This window comes from Cupressus sempervirens, chromosome 4 (assembly GCF_028749045.1).
Source record: "Cupressus sempervirens isolate cs-2001-9-10 chromosome 4, ASM2874904v1, whole genome shotgun sequence".
Classification (NCBI taxonomy): Eukaryota; Viridiplantae; Streptophyta; class Pinopsida; order Cupressales; family Cupressaceae; genus Cupressus; species Cupressus sempervirens.
Window position 1 is genome coordinate 160,639,902 of NC_143121.1, and position 13,014 is coordinate 160,652,915.

Here is a 13,014-nt window from a genome sequence, read left to right on the forward strand (position 1 = left end):
TTATATAACTATCTACACTCTTGGGGTGGCATTATGTTACTACAATTTCTGATCAACTTTATGAGATTGTGGTATTATTCACTAAAGATTAGGACATACTAGCATTCAACATCTTTGAAATAACCACAACCCATACATGCCTGAGCATTCAATGATACATGTGGTGATCAAATCAGTTTGGAATTGTTGTGATATTAAATATGTGGCTTCGATAATCTTCATACCCAACAATTAAGCAGTACATCTCTACATCATTTTGAATAGGCGGTCATAAAACTAGTGAATATATGAAGGATCACAAGCAACTCTTTGTAACATATCATACCAACATTGCATAATGATATTTTTTTTTATATAGTTTGAGTGACCATACAACACCATCAAGTAACTACCATTCAAGATCAACATACAGATTTCCAATAGTTTAGATTCTCATGAGAATGATATATAGTGAAAAGTTTGTTCAAAGCCATCCCCCTTGTTTCAACTCATGGATTGTACCATCATTTGTATTTAGAAACATATTCAGATACAAATTCCATCTGAGGCATAACCATATCTTTAGATTAGATACATAATTCATATCCTTTTGTGATTGTGTAATGACAAGTTCACTAATTAGAACTAGTATACTGCCCCCAAAACTATAGTGGTGGAGGCTCATCTTGCCTACCAATTTAGAACCATAATTACTAGTACTCTACAATAAATACAACAATGAAGTGATGCACTTCTCTACATGCCAAGTCTAACCCATCCTAAAAGGTTCTTGATCGATAAACATCTTATTCTCATCCACAAACCACTAGCTTGACATTGATGATATCAAACTTAGATTATCCAAAACAAGTGAAATCTTCACAACTTAAATTATATATAATTTCTCCAAGGATTGAAATGTGCTCTGATACCATGTTAAATTTTTCAAGAGGATCTACTACAAATGTATTAAGTACTATCGCGATAATTGGTATGTGTTTTCCAAAGGTAGCTTTCCTCAATTAAATAAGAGTAACACATGAATAGACATGTCCCTTTAAGGGACATGTCTATTTGTTGATTAATAATTAATATTATAATAAATATAACCATTGTTATTTATTATTATATTAATTTATAATTAATATATAAACATAGTTATATATATTATTATATTAATTTATCTCATATAATAATAAACACATATATAACTATATCTCATAGGTTTATCCAACTAAAACTACCACACATTAACATTTGTAATATTTGAATAGTCAAGAAAAATTGAACCAAAGGTATTTAAAGTGGGTTGAGTTTTTGTAGAGTTTTACGTTTGTTTTGAAAATCAGGAATGGGAAGTCTAACAAGTTTTAGATTCTCTTAGTAGAAGGCAACTTTTTCTAAAAAAATGCAAATAAAGGTGGTTGGGTTCAAGGAACTCAGTACATTGTATCTAGATGATCCTAAGTTTGGTGAAGCATGGAAGGCTTGCACAAAACCTATTACACTTGATGGGACAAAGTGGTTGGATTTTATGATCTAGGATTGTATGTTTCTCAAAGGAAGTTAGTTGTGCATTCCCAAAAGTTCAATGAGAGAGAATCTTATCAAAGAGAAGCATAGTGGAGGATTGGTTGGGCATTTCGACAGAGATAAAACCATAGCTTTGGTTCCTAAGAATTATTATTGGCCACAATTGTAAATAGATGTGAAGAAGTTTGTATAGAGTTGTAGAGTATGTTAGATGGCAAAAGGAGTGAAGTATAATACATGATTGTATCAGCCATTACCTATACCAAAGAAGTCATGGGAGGATGTTAGCATGGATTTTGTACTTAATTTACCAAGGATGCAATGTGGGCATAATTCTATTTTTGTGGTGGTTGATAGGTTTCAAAGATGGCCCATTTTATTCCTTGTAAGAAGACTAATGATGTTGTTCATGTGGTAGAGTTATTTTTCAGAGGAGTAGTGAGACTACATGATCTACCAAAGAGTATCATTTCATATCAAGATACCAAATTATTTGGGTATTTTTGATGTACATTGTGGAAGAAGTTGAAGACAAATTTGAAGTTAAGCTCATCACATCATCCATAGACTAATGGATAGACAAAAGTTGTGAATCATAGTTTGGGAAACTTGCTAAGATATTTTGTTGGAGATAAACCAAAAGGATGGGATATGATTTTAACAAAAGTGGAATTTTTATATGATAATTCTATCAATAGGAGTACTAGTAAAGCACCATTCTAGATTGTATATGGGAGTAGCCCAAGAAATGCTTCTGAATTGAGGTAGTTGGATAAAGGAGAGATAAGTAGTGTTGAAGCAAAAGAATTTGTTGAACATTTGAAGAACAACCATAAGGAGGTCAAGAAGCACATTATAAAGATAAATACATAGTACAAGGTTAAGAAAAATGTGAAAATGAGGTATAAGGAATTTTAGATTGGAGATGAAATCATGGTTCATTTGAGAAAGGAGCATTTTTTAGAGGGTACATATAATAAGCTAAAAATGAAGAAGTTTGGACTATGCAAGATAGTGAAAAGGCATGATTCTGCAAATGCTTATGAAGTAGAGTTGCCTACTAAATTGGATATTTCACCAATATTTAATATTTTAGATTTGATAGAGTATTATGAAGGAGGTGATGGAGATGAAGTTACAGAAGCATAAGGGAGTATTCCAGTAGGTAGTTTGGCTAAAACAGAGATTGAGGAGATATTGGAAAGTCATATTGGCAAAAGTACTAGGAGAAAAACTTATGAGGAATACCTAGTAAAATAGAAAAGGAGGCCAGTAGAGAATTCATCATGGCTAGCAAAGGAGGAGGTTAACCATCTTAGTTTTCCTTTGAACACCTGAGACATGACAGGGTCACTTCTCAAATTACTCTACGTGTCTAATGCAGGAGCATCTTGGGTGTAAGAGAAATATTGCATCACCCAAAAATATTTTTATTTCAATCTTTTCTATCTTAATAAGGACTAGTAGAAAATGTGGTTACTATTTATGGAAAATTGCTATTTTTAGTAAGTTTTTCATATGAGTTTTTAATGTTCTCATTTTCTATTAGAAGGTTTATTTTAGAGTTATAAGCCTACCATAAAAATCTCATTGCTCAAGCATAACTATTGGAGAAGTTATTGTGGATTTTTCATAGAAAAATTTGTAGAAAAATTTTTAAGCTCCACATTGAAGGCCTTAGAGTGCCCAGGTGAGGTCTATAAACTCAATGGAAGGGTGCTAGCACCATTCTAAGCTGTAGATCAAGAGCTCACATTTCTAAAAAGTGGTTATAATAGACAGCTGGAGAAATGGTTTGTGAGTTATGGCCTTTCAAAGTTGGGCTACCCAAAATATCTAAAATAATTGTCAAAGATGTATGTGGCTAGCTCCATATGTATTGTTAGGGTTTGTCATCCCTAAGTATTAAGTTTAATTGTCTAGAACCTTCCTCGGTGGTGTCATGTCCCCATTTTTGGTGACAGTTCGATTTAATTAATTTAATTAATCTGGTTGTCCAAAATAATGAATATTTTATAAGGACGACTAATTAATTATTTTAATTAAATAAATAAATGATATTAAGTTAATTACTTATAAAGTTATCAAATAAATAAATAACTTTATATTTAATTAATTTAATAAAGTGATTTGGATCATAAAATATTTAATAAAGTCACTTAAGAGATAAGATCGAAAATGTTCTAGAAGTCTCTGGAGAAGATGGAGAGAAAAGAATAAATAGGCACCCCGGGGCTCCATTCGAATCAAGCAGTTGTTTATCTCTCTTTTGATTTTTAGATTGTGATTCAATCACAGGTGCATTGTGGAACCTAGGGTTTCTGCAATTGTCACAGTTGGCCATTGAGAACGATAACTCTCAATTGGTACGCAATTTTGAGGGTGTGAAATATCATCTGAATTATTGCAGATTGGAGGTGACATTCAGTCATTTCATCAGGGCGACTATTTGTGGCTTAGGGCCAAATTCAGAAGATTGAGTTTTGAGGATCACTTTGAGTATTGAGATTCGAAGATATAATCAACTCACAAGGTTCACAAGATCAGTTGCAGTATTGGACAAAACAGGAAAGAAGGAAAGTCTTACTAGACAATCCTCCCAGCCAGCGTTTTCGTATATTAAGGACGAAGTCTGAACTGAGGGAATCGACTCGGATTTAATTAGGAGCTATTGGATAGAAGTCACAAATAATTTGCACAAGGCTAGCAGATTGAATGCATCATCGATTTAATTGTCAACTTTTGAGATTCTCCTAGGGCGGGTTTCATTATTGGTATTGCCACGGATCATGAGTCAAAATCTGCCGCATGTAAAAGTATATATGAGCACGTAGGAATCCAACTATGAACAAGTAGATTTTCGATCAAGGATGGCGTAACCGGCCGCACTCCAGTCCGGCCAGACACAGGTTATGCGGTTTGAACGAGCATATTTTCTAGCTACACTACCCTAATGCTGTGCAGAAGCTTTAGCTTCCTTCCCAGAATCTGATTTATCAAGGCCTGATTCTTGTCCAATATTGTCATTTGAGTTGTTCTCCTATGACATCCCATCTTGACTATTACTTTTGGAATTGAGAAATCGGCCACCACACCCCCTTGCCCGCTTAATTGCATGCAAATGTCGCGACTCATGTAGATAAGGCTTTTTGCTTTTTATGAGTTTGTTCTCAGATTTTGCTTTTGCTCGAGATTGCCGACGTCGCAAAATTCCATGATATTGTTTAGCATTGACATAAACTGGCTCCTCAATTGCATCTAATGGTAATGGAACACCAGTGTGTGGAACACCTAGTATGTGGGGATGAACCATTGTCTGTGGTCCATAAGCTGCAACCATGCCTCCATAATAAGGATCTGCGTAATGATATGCAGCCCTAACCATAGATTGTCCTATTTCAAGTTGAGAGTGAGGGATCATGAGTTCAGGATGTGGCAAAGGCATAGTAGGTACTGGAGCCATTATAGCTGGCAAAACCTGCTATTGATTTGTCTCATTCTGCTGCTGCTGTTTTTGCTCAACTAGAGCACTTCCAACCACACCACGAAATAAGTTGACCAGGCAATAGAGACAATAATCCATTGAATAGCTGGAGGAAATCCGTATTTCGATCTTCTTGCGGCAAATTGCACTAAAGGAGAAACGGCACCCAAATCATGGTTAAGCAATGAAACATTTGATTGTAATAGGAATTTCTCCCTGAACATTGAAGTTGTATCAGAGTGGTTTTCTTGCCATCCTGTGGGGTGAGAACCGACGTACATGAGTGATCAGCACTCTACTTCAACCAAGATGGACAAGTACAGCACAAAGTCTCCAAGGACACAATCTTGGTCAAGTAATAGACATAGTATTCATAGTCGGAATTGTGGAAAGGAGGACTATTTAGACATTCAGGATGAGCTCAGGAAAATAAGGCATAACATGTCTGAACTGTTAGTTAAGCACCACCATATGATTGACAGGCTGTCCGACCCAGCTAAGGTGAATAAATCAACTGGATTTCATTTTGTCAAATCTTCTCACAAAGCATTGACTGATACAATGAGAGATGTTACTAGGAACCTTAATGAGGAATTCGAGAAACAAGTGTGCAACCGGTCAGAGGCTTCAGTTCGGTCACAGGAAGAAGTGGTGAAGGATATTACGCTGATGGATAGTAACGGTCAACTTGATACTTCAATTGAGACAGTTGTATACAGGTTTCCCAAGGGTGATGTCTCAGATACTAAAGGTGGTTTGGTTCTGACAGTCAATGATTACAGTGAAGTGAGTTCAGATGATGATGAAGATGTCATTGTGCATGATGATGAGATACCTGGTGGAAATGAGCAGACATCGAGCATTTATGATTTTGCTGACAGAGAATACCAGGCTCAGTTAGATGCTTCGTCACATGAGGATGAAATTGGTGGTACTTCACATGATTGGTCTAGCCAGCTGAAGGTGAGCGAAGATAGTGTTGTGACTTCTTTATCTCATCATGACAGGATGCAAGAGATGATAGAAGAGCACATCTGAATGATTCAGTTACAAGGAAGACATAAGGGAGTTCAGGCAAAATCTTCTTGGTTTGACTTACAGGCAATTAGTGAAGGAATCGGAACCATGAAGTCAAGCTATTTACATCTTCTATCAGACTATGACCATCTTCTTAGCCTTACCAAAGACTATTCAGATGCCTTGAGGAGGAAGGAGGAGAAAGTTTCCAAGCTTTCTCGTGAGCTTGAGGACAATCAAGCAACCTTGGTAAATACTCCTTTGGCTTTATAGGACTGGGAGAGACATGGGAATGAGCATGACATGGAGCTGAGGTTAAGTTCATCTTGCACTCAGTTTTTGACAGAAGAGGGATCATATGAGGTTGCTGATAATGCTACGAGTTCATCTTGCATTCACATCCAAGATACAAGGACAATGTCAAACCAATATGAGGAGTTAGTTGGTATTGGTCACATTACTCAGGTAAGTAGTTTGCTTGAGTTACTAGTTGTTCCTTGTTTACGGACATGGACTCAAGAATGTTTCCGCAGTGTTTGGGATTCAATTGACTGGAGAACACTTAATGGTAGCAGCGATTGTTTAAATACTATCATGGACTGGATTAGCAGAATACCCGGTGTTGTCTTTCTTTATGCTAGCAGCTTGACCGATGTTGGTATTAGTTTTTATACACCGGTATTGGGTTTGGTTCATATATGCAGACGATTGTTCTTGCTGGAAGGTGTTGAAGATTTTTCATATTTGACAGTGTGTACAGATGAATCCCAGGATCGTTTCAACCTTGATAACATCCAAGAGGATGAAGTGAATAGTTTTGTAGACTCAGCTTCCTTGACAAATTCTTTAGGTACAGGGGAGTTTAACAGAAGTACTATAGATTTTGACACTCCGGATGAGGATATGAGTTTTGGAGAGGATTTGCAAGATATGGATGACAATATTCTAGAAACCAGTAACCTTGAAGATACTCCTTTAGACAATGTGACAGAGAAGGTTTATGGAAGACAGTTTAGCCAGAGCCATCATGTGATTAGCCAGTTGAAAGTTAGTGAGTGAGACATTGCTATCGCTTGTGAGCATTTTAATACTGCTCGTCAGTTGTTGGCTATTACTGGTTGGGGTTCTTCTATGACAGATGAGTCCAGCAGTGGTTACTTTTCTTTGGCAGAGATTCATGCCTTGCATGAAGCTGTTCGGATTTTGAAGTAGGATTATTTACGATTGGTAGCCAACCGTGATCACTTTGTTGAGTGGGGAAGTACAACTTATGAGGCACTCTTGGATCATGAAGAAGAGGTGAGCGAGCTTTCCCAGGAGCTCACAGCAACTACTAAGGTTTTAGAGGACACACAGCGAGATCTACAAAAGTTGCAACTTCAGTTAAAGAAGGTGACCATGGAGTTGGAGGATTTGCAGTCAAAACCAGCCCCAGACCCAGTTCACTTGACTATTGAGGTGGACGATGGTAAGTACACTTCCACAGTTGCTACTAAGGAGCATATTGTTGAGGCTGACACACATATTCAGGATTTGGTAGTAGCTGGTTCTAATGAGTTCGGGATACCGGTAGAGTCTAGTTTCCAGATTGATTCTTCTCAGATAGTTGATAGTGTGGTACAGTTGAATATGCCACCCTTACAGGAGGACCAGTTATGGTGTAAAGGGGAGTATGTTAATGTTTCCTCATATAATTTTTACTGCACTGAACCGTTCATGGAGTATTTTCTGGATAGTGCATGTGTTCATTTGGACTCGCATAAAGTGACAGAAGGTGTTCTCATCCATGATACTAGTGTTATTTGCAGATTGGTTGAGAAGATTATAGGGGTCCTTTCTACTATGCTACCTCACAGGGATCTCGAGGAGGGGTTTGTTGATCAGAGTGCACAGGGACCTATCTGACTTACAGTCACTCAGAGTCAGAGATTGGAGCCATATGTTGATCACCAGTTCAGTGATGATGAGCTCGCAGCAGAATTTGGAGGTTCTTACCGGCATTATACGGTAGGGTATGCTCATCATTTTTCTTTTGACACAAAGATAGAAGCTTTTATTTCATGCAAATGTAGATTGGCTCCAGTTTCTTACCATCCATTAGGGGATAGATTGGCACCATCTTTTGAAAATAAAATTGGTAGTAGCAAGTTACTCATCCTACAACATCGACACACTCGGAGCAGTTTTTCAGAGATTGGATTTGATGGCAGTGATTCAGGTACCTATGGCTATTGTCATATCTACAGTGCAGTTGGGTGTAGGTGTCATTCTGACAGGGGGTTGAATTTCGATAGAGTTGATGTTTCAGTTGGGTTGAGATCTACAAGAAGGTTTCTTCTATCACCATCTACAGTTGGTTTACAGATGATTTCATCAGAGTTGTCAGTTGTTTGGATGTTGAGTACAGTTTTTCAGCTACTGGTATTGATGATTTCTCCACGAGAGTATGATGAGGATTGGGATGATATACAAATTTACATTTGGGACCCAGGCATACTGATTGGTTTATGGTTCAGCCATTGCTTGGGGACAAGCAATTTTGGGAAGGGCGGACTGTCATGTCCCCATTTTTGGTGACAGTTCGATTTAATTAATTTAATTAATCTGGTTGTCCAAAATAATGAATATTTTATAAGGACGACTAATTAATTATTTTAATTAAATAAATAAATGATATTAAGTTAATTACTTATAAAGTTATCAAATAAATAAATAACTTTATATTTAATTAATTTAATAAAGTGATTTGGATCATAAAATATTTAATAAAGTCACTTAAGAGATAAGATCGAAAATGTTCTAGAAGTCTCTGGAGAAGATGGAGAGAAAAGAATAAATAGGCACCCCGGGGCTCCATTCGAATCAAGCAGTTGTTTATCTCTCTTTTGATTTTTAGATTGTGATTCAATCACAGGTGCATTGTGGAACCTAGGGTTTCTGCAATTGTCACAGTTGGCCATTGAGAATGATAACTCTCAATTGGTACGCAATTTTGAGGGTGTGAAATATCATATGAATTATTGCAGATTGGAGGTGACATTCAGTCATTTCATTAGGGCGACTATTTGTAGCTTAGGGCCAAATTCGGAAGATTGAGTTTTGAGGATCACTTTGGGTATTGAGATTCGAAGATATAATCAACTCACAAGGTTCACAAGATCAGTTGCAGTATTGGACAAAATAGGAAAGAAGGAAAGTCTTACTAGACAAACCTCCCAGCCAACATTTTCGTATATTAAGGATGAAGTCTGAACCGAGGGAATCGACTCGGATTTAATTAGGAGCTGTTGGATAGAAGTCGGAAATAATTTGCACAAGGCTAGCAGATTGAATGCGTCATCGATTTAATTGTCAACTTTTGAGATTCTCCTAGGGCGGGTTTCATTATTGGTATTGCCACAGATCATGAGTCAAAATATGTCGCATGCAAAAGTATATATGAGCACGCAGGAATCCAACTGTGAACAAGTAGATTTTCGGTCAAGGATGGCATAACCGGCCGCACTCTAGTCCGGCCAGACACAGGCTATGTGGTTTGAACGAGCATATTTTCTAGCTACACTACCCTAATGCTGTGTAGAAGCTTTAGCTTCCTTCCCAGAATCTAATTTATCAAGGCCTGATTCTTTTCCAATATTGTCATTTGAGTTGTTCTCCTGTGACATCCCATCTTGACTATTACTTTTGGAATTGAGAAACCGGCCACCACACCCCCTTGCCCGCTTAATTGCATGCAAATGTCACGACTCATGTAGATAAGGCTTTCTGCTTTTTATGAGTTTGTTCTCAGATTCTGCTTTTGCTCGAGATTGCCGACGCCGCAAAATTCCATGATATTGTTTGGCATTGACATAAACTGGCTCCTCAATTGCATCTGATGGTAATGGAACACCAGTGTGTGGAACACCTAATATGTGGGGATGAACCATTGTCTGTGGTCCATAAGCTGCAACCATGCCTCCATAATAAGGATCTGCGTAATGATATGCAGCCCTAACCATAGATTGTCCTATTTCAAGTTGAGAGTGAGGGATCATGAGTTCAGGATGTGGCAAAGGCATAGCAGGTACTGGAGCCATTATAGTTGGCGAAACCTGCTTGGTTATTTGTCTCATTCTGCTGCTGCTATTGTTGCTCAACTAGAGCACTTCCAACCACACCATGAAATAATTTGACCAGGCAATAGAGACAATAATCCATTGAATAGCTGGAGGAAATCCGTATTTCGATCTTCCTGAGGCAGATTGCACTAAAGGAGAAATGGCACCCAAATCATGGTTAAGCAATGAAACATTTGATTATAATAGGAATTTCTCCCTGAACATTGAAGTGATACCACTGAAATATCCCCAACAGGATTATTGCTTCTTAGACACCAAAATACTAAAACTTCAATGATTAGGCATTTCGTCAAACAGTTAGCACCCAAGGTTGTTTAACGAACTGGTTACAAACTGATGTCAAGTTCTATTCTTGTAATCAGAGTTGTACTAATACACTATGAATGGAGTAATTCCTCACATAATTCACCAAGACATTCTAAATGCAAAATATAATCATACCTTCAATGTTCAGGGAGAAATTCCTATTACAATCAAATGTTTCATTGCTTAACCATGATTTGGGTGCCATTTCTCCTTTAGTGCAATCTGCCGCAGGAAGATCGGAATACGGATTTCCTCCAGCTATTCAATGGATTATTGTCTCTATTGCCTGGTCAACTTATTTCGTGGTGTGGTTGGAAGTGCTCTAGTTGAGCAACAACAGTAGCAGTAGAATGAGACAAATCAACAGCAGGTTTCGCCAGCTATAATGGCTCCAGTACCTGCTGTGCCTTTGCCACATCCTGAACTCATGATCCCTCACTCTCAACTTGAAATAGAAAAATCTATGGTTAGGGCTGCATATCATTATGCAGATCCTTATTATGGAGGCATGGTTGCAGCTTATGGACCACAGACAATGGTTCATCCCCACATACTAGGTGTTCCACACATTGGTGTTCCATTACCATCAGATGCAATTGAGGAGCTAGTTTATGTCAATGCCAAACAATATCATGGAATTTTGAGGCGTTGGCAATCTCGAGCAAAAGTAGAATCTGAGAACAAACTCATAAAAAGCAGAAAGCCTTATCTACATGAGTCGCGACATTTGCATGCAATTAAGCGGGCAAGGGGGTGTGGTGGCTGGTTTCTCAATTCCAAAAGTAATAGTCAAGATGGGATGTCATAGGAGAACAACTCAAATGACAATATTGGACAAGAATTAGGCCTTGATAAATTAGATTCTGGGAAGGAAGCTAAAGCTTCTGCAGAACATTAGGGTAGTGTAGCTAGAAAATATGCTCGTTCAAACCGCATAACCTGTGTCTGGCCGGACTGGAGTGCTGCCAGTTACACCATCCTTGATCGGAAATCTACTTGTTCACAGTTGGATTCCTGCGTGCTCATATATACTTTTGCATGCGGCAGATTTTGACTCATGATCCATGGCAATACCAATAATGAAACCCGCCCTAGGAGAATCTCAAAAGTTGACAATTAAATCGATGACGCATTCGATCTGCTAGCCTTGTGTAAATTATTTCTGACTTCTATCCAACAGCTCCTAATTAAATCTGAGTCGATTCCCTCGATTCAAACTTGATCCTTAATATACGAAAACGCTGGCTGGGAGGATTGTCTAGTAAGACTTTCCTTCTTTCCTATTTTGTCCAATACTGTAACTGATCTTTTGAACCTTGTGAGTTGATTATATCTTCGAATCTCAATACCCAAAGTGATCCTCAAAACTCAATCTTCTGAATTTGGCCCTAAGCCACAAATAGTCGCCCTGATGAAATGACTGAATGTCACCTCCAATCTGCAATAATTCAGATGATATTTCACACCCTCAAAATTGCGTACCAATTGAGAGTTATCGTTCTCAATGGCCAACTGTGACAATTGCAGAAACCCTAGGTTCCACAATGCACCTGTGATTGAATCACAATCTAAAAATCAAAAGAGAGATAAACAACTGCTTGATTCGAATGGAGCCCCGGGGTGCCTATTTATTCTTTTCTCTCCATCTTCTCCAGAGACTTCTAGAACATTTTTGATCTTATCTCTTAAGTGACTTTATTAAATATTTTATGATCCAAATCACTTTATTAAATTAATTAAATATAAAGTTATTTATTTATTTGATAACTTTATAAGTAATTAACTTAATATCATTTATTTATTTAATTAAAATAATTAATTAGTCGTCCTTATAAAATATTCATTATTTTGGACAACCAGATTAATTAAATTAATTAAATCGAACTGTCACCAAAAATGGGGACATGACAGGTGGCATGAAATTGCCTATTTAAGAAAGGGTTGAACATTGTCTAGGATAGCTCTAGATGATAGTTTGTAGCTTGTCTTGTAGATTACTGTAATGAAGGCACCCATGTGGGTTAGCATATTGTACTTGTGATTCTATAATTCTACATTTGTGTCACAAATAAGAACTTCATATTTTATTCTCACATTTGTTGTTGTTTCTTTGTTTCTATTATGAGTTTATGGTATTAAGGGGAGCACCCTTCATCAACTTTAGTCCCTCAAAATAATCTTGCTCAAGAACAAGATTTATGCCCTTCTTGTAACTATTTGTATGGATATTGTATGTGCTAGAAGATAGAGTCTTACTTAGTGTTGACTACATAAGAGAAAGCAATAGGACAACAATATAGTGTTGGTCAACCTACTAATGATTCTCATTTTTAGTGACAAGGTGATTTTTCTTTCATGAATGATCAACTAGAAGAGCATTGTTGTGCCAATCATGATACTATAGCTCACAACATCAGAAGTAAAAGGAGATTTGTTCAAGATGCTATATTCCCCTCTCCTCTGGTGTTTCTCCACATGTTTTAGCAATAAATGCACAATCTAATGTTGCTCTTCAACAGAAGCAAAATATAAGCAACAAGGATTTTGTTGAACCTCACAGCACTCAATCTTAGT

General features: G+C 37.3%; 1 protein-coding gene and 2 pseudogenes across 1 annotated transcript; 1 reads left to right on the forward strand and 2 right to left on the reverse strand.

Annotated features, from left to right (window-relative positions):
* Positions 1-4,451: 4,451 nt before the first annotated feature.
* LOC149560465 (nuclear transcription factor Y subunit A-7-like) lies at positions 4,452-5,010 on the reverse strand. Its single transcript, XM_089823602.1, has one exon. It carries the CDS (start codon positions 4,973-4,975, stop codon positions 4,553-4,555), a length of 423 nt encoding a protein of 140 aa, XP_089679728.1. The 5' UTR covers positions 4,976-5,010; the 3' UTR covers positions 4,452-4,552.
* Positions 5,011-9,574: 4,564 nt separating this feature from the next.
* Positions 9,575-10,105, reverse strand: LOC149560466 (nuclear transcription factor Y subunit A-7 pseudogene; annotated as a pseudogene).
* A 689-nt stretch (positions 10,106-10,794) lies between these two features.
* LOC149560467 (nuclear transcription factor Y subunit A-7 pseudogene) lies at positions 10,795-11,270 on the forward strand (annotated as a pseudogene).
* The last annotated feature ends 1,744 nt before the right edge of the window (positions 11,271-13,014 follow it).

Excerpts from the sequence above, each read along its gene's own strand:
- LOC149560465 (XM_089823602.1), bottom strand. The coding sequence starts at position 4,975 with ATGGCTCCAGTACCTACTATGCCTTTGCCACATCCTGAACTCATGATC.